The following is an 11,627-nucleotide window of genomic DNA, read 5'->3' on the forward strand; positions in this document are numbered from 1 at the left end:
TCGCACCGTTCTATAAGAAAGACGCACCGACGAAAAATTAGGAAAAAAAAAAAAACGCGTCTGATACACCGGAAAATGTGGTATGCTGAATGTTTTGGAAATGTTTGATGAACCAACCCAGCTACAGAAGCCTGAGCAGCTGTTGTGAGTGTTCGTTGTGTTAACTTTTAATATTGCGGACTTGACAAATGACCAAGACAAGGCATAAGGCATGTTTTACAAAATTGCAGTATACATCTATTTGTTATAATATAATGGATGTGTAGCAAGACTACATCGAATGGTTTGGAAATGTGCGGTAAACTTACCCAGTTAATACTGGAGAAGTCAGAGTAGCTGTTGGGAGCATTCATTGTGTTTTGTTACCTTCTTTTTTTTTTGGTATTGTGAACTTGCAAAGTGATCAAGGCTAGATATTATTAACATCATTGTGATATACATATATTTATTTTTATTTTAGTGCAATAACCCTATGCTGAATGTTTTTAATATTTTTGGTGAACTTTACCCAGCCTATACCGGAGAAATCTCAGCCGCTGTTGTAAGCGTTCATTTTGTGTTGTGATATTGGGAAGTTATCAAGGCTAGACATTTTTATTATAATTGTGATATACATTTATTTATTTTAAGTGCAATAAGACTGGTCATTTTTGGAAATGTTAGAGTAAAGAAATTCAACTTTGGATGCCGCTTTGAGTCCTTGAAAAACCTGTGACAGGGCCTGGAAAGTCCTGGAATATTCTTGAATTTTTGCCTTAGAGACCTGTACGAACCCTGCAAGAACAACGAGTACGTGGCGGTGGATGGAAAAGGAACACCGCTCTACAATGAAGTGGGCTAAGGAAACGGGAAGTACGCGATAGACGGAAAGTTTTGAGTGTGGCAAAAGCTGGACGGCGGCACCTCAGGTTTCAAGGCAGTGAATTAACGTCCATCTACCGCATTACGTCTCGGTTTTGACATGTCAAAAGCATTTGTTCGGTGCACCACACAAATGCTTGTTCATAAGCCAGTCATAACTTAAGTTGACTCAGCTGATTGTGACTGCGTGTCGAAACATTGCTGAGCGGCAACTGCGCTGCCATTTCCTGCAGCTTCATTGCCGTTACGTGCAAGTGAAGAAACGCACGCTCTTATACTTAGATTTAGGTGCGCGTTAGAGAAACCCAGGCGGTACAAATCAATCTGGCCCACCGAACACGGCGTCCCTCAAAACCCGTGTCTTGCCTTCGCATTTTAAACCTCATAATTTGAATGTGTGTCTTCGCGTTTGCTCCCTTTCAGTACCCGTCGCGCAGCGTGCGGGTACTGAATGCACCGACGGTCCAATCGGTCCAACGCCTCTATCAAAATTCATTGTTGTAGCCCGCACTTTTTGAACACTGTAAGAAAACGTTCGTGATCTGTAAACAATGCTGGCATGAAGATATGCGAGTCAAATATTATTCCGCTGCGTGCAGCAGGGAGCCCACAATTTCGTGTAAAAGATCGCTCACTCTCACCTGAGGCTTTCAAAGCCACCTGCCTATATATGACGTCATGGGTCAGCGCGCGACAACGCACATGCGTCAGCCATTAACCGGTGGGCGATTGTTCATGAACATGAGTTATACCTGTGTCACACGGGCATATTTGGACGGCCTTCCAGTCAACGGCCTTCGAAACGCCACAACTCTATCGACTCAAAGGAGTTGTCGCGCTGCTACACGGCACATTTGAAAGGCCGTTGAGTGGTTCAGGGGTTTCTCGCAAAATTGTGTGTGGCGCTGCGGATCTTTATTTTCGTTTTCATGTCACCAAAAGTTAAACAACATTAAAACCACTTAAAAGCAGTATAATTTCTTTTATGTTTGTTTATACGGCGAAATGGCGGCGATATGACGGCAGCCGGCAGCACATTGAGTAGAGGGAGAGTCTACTAGACAACATGGAGAAAGGAATGAACACAAGCACGTCGCTGTTGTCGAGAGTATGTACAGTTTGCACATGTCAAGTGGTAAAAATACTTTATTGAATAATTAATAACACTCATATATAGTATTTTTAGAGCGTTTTGGTTCGATTTGTTCTTTCTAACCATGAGTACGAGCACACTGTGAACGAGAGGGCATGTTCGCGCTGTTTCCGCTTCCGTAGCTCAAAGGCCATCGAGATTTCGATAGAGTTGTGGAGTGCTCCGTTGACTCGATAGACTATTGACTCGATGGCCTTCGAAACCGCTCGTGTAGCAGTTCGAACTTGACCTTTGAGTCAACTGACTATTGGTTGGAAGGCCTTCGAAACGCCCGTGTGACACGGGTATAAGATGCACTTTTATCAAATAGTACAAGAGGCGTCAGTAGTGCTTGGTGGTTGAGGTTGTTAACGGTTGGAGGAGTGGCCCCTTGCCCACAGCTGGCCAAGAATCTGTAGTGGAAGTCATCCCAAGATATGAGGGTGACCAGCATTGTTTCCCTCCCGCTTATTACATTACTGAATTGTGCTTTCAGAAGTTACTTGGATCACTTTCATTTTAAGCATGGGTCATGCTTGCCATGTTGCCTGTCTCAGTAATAGGTGGCCACTCCTTAGTGCAACATAATAGCCAAGATCATTTAATTACAAGATGTTTACTTTTACATTTTTGTCTGGCTATATTGGCCTGTTGTATTGAGAGAAGCCTGTGATCTTGTTTGTGCAGTCATGAAATGCTCACCAAAGAGCGGTTTAGGCCGCATGAATTGCGGTGTTCGAGGCCATGCTGGTGTGACAACGAAGCCACTGCTCAGCTGAACGTTGTAAGTTGCTGTCATACTTCTTCTTTCGGGGGTTTGACGTGCCAAAACCACTTCTGATTATGAGGCACGCCGTAGTGGAGGGCTCCGGATTAATTTTGACCACCTGGGGTTCTTTAACGTGCACTACAACGCATATTGGTGCCTGGTACGAGCTTGTTCTTGTTCTATCTCATGCAGCAGTGTATATGTGCACATGCACACAATTGCACATATGGTTGTATTTGGTGCTAGTTATTAAGTGAACTTAAATGAGTGCACATATTTACATAATTTTATAAGAAAGCTACATAGTGAGAGCATTGGACAGGAGATGAAGTCACCTTTGCAATCACGAACTCCTCGACTCTGTCATATGGAGAGCAGTGCCAGCCCTTGGCTGAAATAGTCGCCGCTATTCAGTAACACTCCTCAGCATTTTATGAGCTCTAAACTTAATATCAAGCACTCTGAGAATCTACTCGAAAGCATTGTAACTGAGTGGTGCTCCTCAAACAACGGTTTTTCATAGGAATTGCTGAAAAGCATTGTTCAAGTGCATTGACTATTTCAACCAGAGGCTTCCCTCCATTCAAAAGAGTTGGGGGCGCATTTGTGAATGTGGTGGTCAGTGCTTTTTCTAGAATGTGTCCCTACACCCTTGAGCTCTTGAGATTCCTTGCTGCAGCACTGAGGTGCCTGTGATAAATTAGCCTGCAGACACCACATTCAGGTAGTTGAAGCTGCATGAATTAGAAGTACACTGGTTGAAATGTAACGCCTTTGTGATTGACATTACCTGTTCATGTATTGTAAAAATACAAATAAGCAGTTAATGTGAGCGCCCCATTTGTGCCTGCATGCCATGCCTACCATATCAATGTGAAATAAAGCACCGTGCAATTCTAAGCACCTCCTTCACCTCTTGATAATTGTATTTGAGATGAAAAGTACATTATTAATTTGAAGTACATTTTGATTCCAAGCACCATCTTTTGGTTTGAGTGTTAGAGATTTGGGAGGGAAAGGGTGCTTTCATTTGCATAAATTTGTGCTTTAATTTAAATACAGTTGTTCTATGATCTCAGGGAAAAGTCACAGGAAAGTTACCTGATGAATAAGCCCTTCACCTCACCTCGGCATCTATAGTGTTTCGAGAAAAGGTTATGTGCATGGCAGAATGAGCAAGATTGATTTTTTAATCATGTTGAGTCTGTGTGTGTCAGACTCAACATGGAAATGCTTGGCCTAAAATAAGCCAACATTTAAATATTTACTTTTAGGCATCTCATGTTTATTTTGGATGCATGCATAATGTTATATTTAAATGAATACAGTAGAAAATGAGAGAATGCCCCCCTAATGGAGGTGAGGTGTTTACTTAAATTTTACACATAAGTAACCATTTCTTCCATGTTTTTTTTTTTAGACACTGCATATGTCATGCTTACATTTGCCACATACAACACACACTAGCCCATTGCACAAGCTGCTCGATTCACTATATTTCTTGCATGCATTGTACAGTTGATTCTTTATTCTCAATCCAACATACATGAACCAGGGTGGAGTGGTGCTGCGGTATGTTGTTGAGATTGAGATATTCTCATGGAATAGCTCTGACCCAAGGAACACCATGCTCAACATCAGCAAGATGGGCATCCATCCCATGTTTGACAATGAAGAGGATATCTGCTTTGTGCGGCGTCTAGGCAGCAACATTCGGGTAATTATATGTGTCTATATTGGCACCAAGCAGCTAAATACAGTCGCAGCAATTGCAGTGCTAATAGTCTTTAGCTGCTTGCATTATACTAGGCCCAAAAGGCAGCAGTGACAGTTTATTCGTGACTGGCCGATTTGTGTTGTTGTTTGTTAATGTTTTGGCGCTATCTGCTTCTTTGTAGAGGGGAAAAAAAAAAAAAAAAAAACCTACAGAAGAGTTCATCATAGAAGCTGCTAAACATCTTTCATATGATAGTTGTTTCCACAGCAAAATGAGCTCTGTAAATATTAGTGAAGACCCCCCTCCCCCCACACACACAAGCATACTTTAAGGAGTACTGACACATATTTTTGAAATTGTAAAAATTATACCACATGCTTTTCGCACATCAGGGGTCACACTTAGTGTGAAGATTGGGGAACACTCACAAGATACCTTAACTTGATACTAAAGCTTACCTCCACATGTCGGACCTGTAGTCATCATAATTATAGTGACGTGATGGTGCACAGCAATGTTTGTTTACTTCATGTAGCAATATGGCTAGGTATCATAATGTTGCTCATAAAAAAAATAAACAAGAATGCTGTGCACGTGTCTTCTGACTGCGCTTGTGTGTGGGAGCCACTACTGATTGCATGAACAGAGGAAGCCAGCGTGTTATGACATCGTGATGCAACCACCTCCTGTGTACTGAAACCGAAACGTTCATAGAAACAAGTATAACAGCAAATTATGTAGGGCTCTCCTACAGGGGCGTAACCAGCGAGCGGGCACGTTGCGGCATCTCGCAGCGGCCGCGGAATCTACGGAGCGCATGGATTTCAATTCCGAAACTTTATGGGTATAAAGTTCTCGTAAACTTTTGACGCGAGAGGTGCACTGACATTTCCAAAGGCATGCTTTAGTTTTTAAATTCTGGAACTTTATGGGTTTAATGTTCTCATAAACTTGGGCCAACATGCGCGCACTGGAGCCCTCGTGTCCAAGCCGTTCCGGAAATGGAAGCACGCGCTCGCAATCTTGCACACACACGAAAATACTAAATATCACCGTGACTGTCAGCTGATAATTTTCTCCAAATATTTTCAGGAAGCGCGTCCAATGTGATCGATCAGCTGGACCAGGGCAGGCAAAGTAGAATAAGAAAAAGCAGAAGGAAGTTAACGGCCTATTATTGAGGCAGTTTTCTTTTCTTTTTTTTGCGGGCGACAAGGTCTGGCTCTCCGTGACCATAGGAACAGTGGTGCTATGGATTTAAGCAATGCCCCCGCTTAAAATACTGGTATTTTCAGAGTGCTTCTTCGCATGGGCGAGCTGCATGATTGTGGTGATACCTATCTGAAGAACCATTTGGAAAGTTGCCCCATAATGCCTCGGTTTTAAGCCCAGTTGGTACAAAACCAAATTATAGAAATTTGTGGTGAAATTATCAAATAAAGCCTAGATGCAGAAGTAAACGCTGCAGGCTGCTTCTCCATACTTGATGACGAAACGACGGATATTGCTGGAATCGAACAGCTAACTTACTGTTTGTGCAAAGTACCTAAACAAGGATGCCAACATGATCGAAGGAGTGTTTTTAGGTTTTAGCACCAGAATAGATGCCCTCTCTCATTCCGACTGCAGGTTCTTCGACGCTTCTTCGCATTCGAGCTGATTGTGGAGATACATATCTGAAGAACCGTTTGGAAAGTTGTCCCAGTAACCAAATTATAGAAACTTGTGGCGAAATTATCAAAGAAAGCCTAGATGCAAAAGTGAACGCTGCAGGCTGCTTCTCCATACTTTCTGACGAAACAACGGATATTGCTGGAATCGAACAGCTTAATGTTTGTACCAGGTACCTAAGCAAGGATGCCAATGACAGCGAAGGAGTGAGTGTTTTTAGGTTTTAGCACCAGGGAGGGGGGGAATAGATTGCGACGGCAGGTTCTATGTAAATGTGTACAAACTGCTGCAGATTCTAGTCACCCTTCCAGTGACCACTGCCAGCGCAGAGAGAATATTTTTTAACATGAGATTACTAAAAAAACTACTTGCGCTCTACAATGTCTGAGGAACGCATGGTTAGGCTGGCACTTCTGTACGCCCACAGAGACGTCAGCATCAACGTGTCCAAAGTCATTAACCGCTTCGCTAAACTTCCCCGCCGAGTGAAGTTTGTCCTTTAGATAGCAAAGCAGCAAAAATCAATGCAAGTAAACAGCTCTGTTCCTTCAGGTCCATAAACTAGTAATTATGAAAACGTATGACTTCATTAGTTTTGAAAATCGTAGAAATTTTTGCCGTTTATTCTAACAGTTAGCATCATGATCAAAATTGTCATGCGAATACGAAAATTACGAGGACATCAATAACCACTTTTGACCGAAAGCCTGGCACACGTGGCGTTTCGCAACAAACACACTTGGATATTGGGTAGTGCCATAGGCGCCGACTACGGGGGGGGCTCTGGGGCTCTACACATACACATGGGTAGGTTTCGGAAAGCTACCGGAGAAATGGAAACTTTCCGCCTATGGGTAGTTCAGCCGCATCATCTGTGGCTTTCGTTTCGCCTTTACTTTCCTTTTTAGCTACCTGCTTTTACTTTTGTGAACCGAAGCAATAGCCTTCTTTAATTTTGGTTGCAGAATGTTTGTTGCGGCTCTGCAGGCAGTTAAATTACACATTTTCGTACTGATTTCTGCATTATTCGTCTATTATTCTACCCATATGGTGCTGTCGCGACCGCCGCATGGCCCAAGTACATATCCCTATTTATGCCCTTGATAGAATGACAAGTGCTATTTTCAGTTGTGTCTTCTTCTTCCTTGTGCTTTTAAGGCAACAATGTAAGGATGTAAGGTAACTTCAGAAGAGGTTAAGTTTTATTTTCCAGTAATGTGCAGGCATATAAAATACATTTTATTTACACGGCATGCATTAAGTCACACTGTTACACCAGCACTGGCACTCGTGATAATACATGTTAGGAACAGAGCGAAATATAACATTTTATTTGGGACAGTCAAGAATTGAGTCTGTTAATGTAATAAGTTATCTCTCCCTAGTAGCCTTAACATTCACAGTATGGAAATTGTGTGCTTTCATTTGTAAATACTAATGCAAAATGCTGCCATCGGCAGTTTCTGAAGGCCTTGTCTTGTTCTCTTTTTTTTTTCCTAATCTTATTAGTGCACTCTTCAAGATGTCATTGACATGACTCGTCAGCAAGTTAAGGGTTACTACTCTCCAAAGTAAGTTTCATGCTTTGTTCACCAATACTTCAAAATAAATGCTGTTTGTGTTTTAACAGTGGAGCTGTTTATGCCAAGCGTAATCTGTCTGTCGTAAACAGAAAATGTGGACTGATCCTGGTGGCAGTGCAGAAAGGGTCCAAACGCAATGGCACATAGCGAAGCTGAGCTAGCGAAGTAAACTAGCTAAGCTGAGCCTGCCTAAGTCTAGTTAAACATGGTTGGGACTACTTAAGCTTAGTCAGTCATCGATAGCCAATCAATAGCTAATCGATAATCGATCAATAAATTCCGGAAAATGCTGGGGATGACTTGGTAGTGCTTAGCCTAACCCAAATACTTGGCCAATTCATTGCGATAGCGAATCAATAGCTAATCAGTGATCGATCAATAATCAATAAATTTCAGAAAATGCTGGAGATGACTTGGTAGTGCTTACCCTAGCCTAAATACATGGCCAATATCTTGCGATAGCTGATCGATGATCGATCAATAATCAATAAATTCCGGGAAATGCTGGGGATGACTTGGTAGTGCTTAGCCTAGCCCTGAAGCCAGGACTAGCTAGGTGCCCATCAGCTCTGCTGTCTCTTTAGCATTGCGCCTCCAGTGCAAGCTACGCTATTTTTTTTTTTTTTTTTGACATGCTAATTTTGTGTTTGCTATTATTCCAGGTCAGACATTAAAAAGCCCTTGGAGGGAGCTTCCATGGTCACCTAGGATTCTCACTTTTCATTGTAACGCCTCCTAGCAGCTTTTTCCAGGCTTGAAGTGTCATGCCTGATAAGACACGCTTTTGGAGAAGACATCCAGTGGTGCTTAAGCTTGATTACACTTGAGCACATTGCATTCTGAGGCATTAAGTGTCATGCCTTGAGTTTGTTTTATTCCATTGTATATGTTCCTTGACACCTTTCCTAATGAACTGAAACTCATTAAAGTCATTTACCCATACGAACATTTACAGCATTGTAGTCTCAGATTACGTGATATAGGGCTATTCAAGAGAAAGCTCACTGGCAGCTCACTGACTCAGGAAGGTGCTTACATTTGAAGAAACTGCCAGTGTGTGTAACAGAATGACCAGTATCACTTGGTGTAAGCTGACTGGGGCTCGTTTTTACTGAGTCAGCCGTAAAATGATCTAGTAAATTGTGTGTGTTCCAAATTGTAGGAATTCATGCTGTTCAGGTGCAAAAAAAAAAAAGGCAATATATACAGTTAAATGTTCTGTATGAAGTCCAATTGCGATACGATCTTTTCACGCCACGCACGCTGTAGGCTTTCGGTGCGAGTGAAAGCGTGCGAGGGAACGTGTTGAGGTACGCCGAGAAGGATGGTGGCTTGATGAGCACCGTCTTTCCGCACTTGCGAGGAGAAAGGGGCAGCGAGCTCGTGGTAAAATGCGATCAAGTGCACGCGAGAGCGGAGGGAGAGTAGGGGGAAGGTTGCGCGCGCGTCTTCTTTCTAGCGCAGCCGTGGCGGCGCCTGGCTGTCGGCATGGCTGAGCACATACGCAGCCCGCGCACCCTGTTTTAGAGGCAACCTGCCGCGTGTGCAAAGTTGGGCGAGCTGAGATGGTGTGACATCGTGCGCTGTCTTCCTGCGAGCTAGGTTGCGTAATTCTGAGTTTCGGAGACGCGTTGAAGACAGAGGGCAGACAAAGCATTCGCTTCCCATTGCCGGTGATTTTCATGATAGCGTCGCCCCACTGTGGACGATACTATCTGTTGCGAGGGCGGAGTGCAAGCAAAAGCGTGGCTGGTGTGAAAATATCGTCGACACGGCATGAAGTTATATCTTTCGTTGCTGAATCTCAACAAAATGATGGTTCTAATTAAAATTTGCTGTTTCCAATTGCCCGATAATTCGGAAAATTTTGCGGCCCCCTCCGTGTAATAAAAATCCATCGGCGACTGTACTTATTTGCATCAAAGATCGAATTTCGATGTAATGAAGCAAATTGCCAATTTACTGAATTCATTTATCGAGGTTAGCTGTTGTTTTCAGAAGTCTCTACCACATCATTTACTTAGCACAATTTAGATTGTAATCAATGGTAATATGACTACTAGTCATTGACATTTTTATTTTTTCGATTATAAAAATTTGAATATCTTCCCAAATGCATACAAAAATACAATGTGCAATGTACTTTCATGTTAAATAAAGCGACATTCTGAATAGATTTTTGAAGTTAAACATTCTACTTGTTTTAAGACTGTGAATGTGCAATGTGCACCTTGTATTTGAGTTTGTTTTGAAAGGGCCGTTCACTTGTTAGTCAATGTCATATCTGCCAACTTTATACGTTTTTATAGTAAAATACCTATTTTTTTATAGCTTTCTACAGTTGTTGTAATGACAATTATTTTACAATTTCTGGTAGCTTATAGTTTGGTGCAAAATTCATTTCAAATTTTTGCAAGTACAGGCACAGGCTGAACTTGCAGAGCCCGTCTTTTTGAACCGGCTAGATTATTTTAGCCTACCGAGAGTGCCTGTGCCAACTCTTTATAGAGTTGGCACTATAGGGAAATGTTTTGTGGGTTACATTTGTGCCACTGCTCTTGTGAGTCACGTTATTCCTTCCATTATATCTTGCTGTTTCTGCATCGTGTACAGCAGCCGTGCAGTGAGAAGGCATACTGTGGGCTCACCTTTTCCTCAGTGTCTCTGTTATGTAGTCCTTTCCCGACTTTCTCTTTCCGCTGAACACAAGGATCACCTTGGGGTTCTCAGACATCGCTGCACAACAAAATAATGTGGAATAACAACAGGCTCATGAACCATAACGGGTCTAGGCTTCTTGGTTTAGAGTTATCAATGGGTGTTGTGCAACAAGAGAAGGCCACAAGTGGGAAGTAAAGGAAAGGTAAGGTTTGTTGTCTATGAGCTGCTTTTCTCTTAGTGCCCTCACACCCTTTTGTTGCACAGAACCAAATATTTACACTGCACAGTGTATCAACTAAGTAGTTTCTGCAGACCTAAGGAAATTAGTTCATTGTAAAAAATATGGTGCTGCATCATAAGAGCAGTTGTGCACAGAACTACCTAGTGCTAATAGAAAAAAAAGGAAAGAAGAATACCAAACACTGCAGTTTCCAGGTTCCCAGTGCATCCTGCAAATGTGCATGCTCGCCATGTTTTCTGGAGTGCGTTATAACTTGAAGGTTGTTACAGATATGCCGTTAAAGCAGCAAATAATAATCACGAAATTCATTATAATTTTTTTTATTATTATGGCAGGAAACATTGACTATTAAGCCACGGCATTCTCTTGACTGTATCTGCCCCCCTCCTCTCATAAGAAAAAAAAATTGTATTGAATGCAAGTATTATTATTACTAGGCAATCGTGCGAAATAAACGGGCGCATAAAATCAACGTAACTAGATTACTCAGTATTTAGTAATGTTGCCTAGAGTCGAGTAAATGCGATGTTTAATAACTGACAAGAAAGGAATGATTCAACTTCGCCATCTCGCTTACCGACATTGCAGTGAAGCTAGCCTTCCCGTGTACGAGAAATACGCACAAGCGGTCATCATTCGGTTGACGTCGCACACTAGCAGCGCGCAAAAGTTTTTGAGCAGCGCAAAATGAATAAGTTATAACAGGTTACAACCAAGTGAAGCCTCATGCCACCGCCACAAACACCCGCCTGAGTCGGGGGAAAAAAAGGAAAAAAAAAAAAAAAAAAATGTCACGTGGTCGTTCATATTGCAAAGCAGCAGATGGCAGCACAATCGTCTTTGCGTTTAATTATGCCCAAAAACGTGTCGTGCGCGTCGATGTCGTCAGATACGCTAGAAAGCCGACACTACCGAACGCAGTAAAGTCTTATCTCTTCCTGTACGCGAAATACAGGATCCGTGGTCTTTTCTTGTGCAAAGCGAGTAGACTG

The 11,627-nt window shown here is 42.4% G+C and overlaps 1 protein-coding gene and 1 long non-coding RNA gene across 2 annotated transcripts; one reads left to right on the forward strand and one right to left on the reverse strand.

The window, feature by feature from the left end:
* Positions 1 to 2,322: 2,322 nt before the first annotated feature.
* LOC119434699 (uncharacterized) lies at positions 2,323 to 8,733 on the forward strand. Its single transcript, XM_037701787.2, has 4 exons — positions 2,323 to 2,777; positions 4,318 to 4,479; positions 7,660 to 7,721; positions 8,396 to 8,733. The coding sequence occupies exons 1-4, from the start codon at positions 2,688 to 2,690 to the stop codon at positions 8,439 to 8,441; spliced, it is 360 nt and encodes a 119-aa protein (XP_037557715.1). The 5' UTR covers positions 2,323 to 2,687; the 3' UTR covers positions 8,442 to 8,733.
* Positions 8,734 to 8,756: 23 nt separating this feature from the next.
* Positions 8,757 to 11,433, reverse strand: LOC125941743 (uncharacterized). The gene is made up of 3 exons (XR_007464578.1): positions 11,213 to 11,433; positions 9,384 to 10,469; positions 8,757 to 9,225 (listed from the first exon to the last, which is right to left on the reverse strand). It is a non-coding gene; the product is annotated as an uncharacterized LOC125941743 (long non-coding RNA).
* Between the last annotated feature and the right edge of the window lie 194 nt (positions 11,434 to 11,627).

Source organism: Dermacentor silvarum, unplaced genomic scaffold (genome assembly GCF_013339745.2).
Source record: "Dermacentor silvarum isolate Dsil-2018 unplaced genomic scaffold, BIME_Dsil_1.4 Seq176, whole genome shotgun sequence".
In the NCBI taxonomy this organism is placed as follows: Eukaryota; Metazoa; Arthropoda; class Arachnida; order Ixodida; family Ixodidae; genus Dermacentor; species Dermacentor silvarum.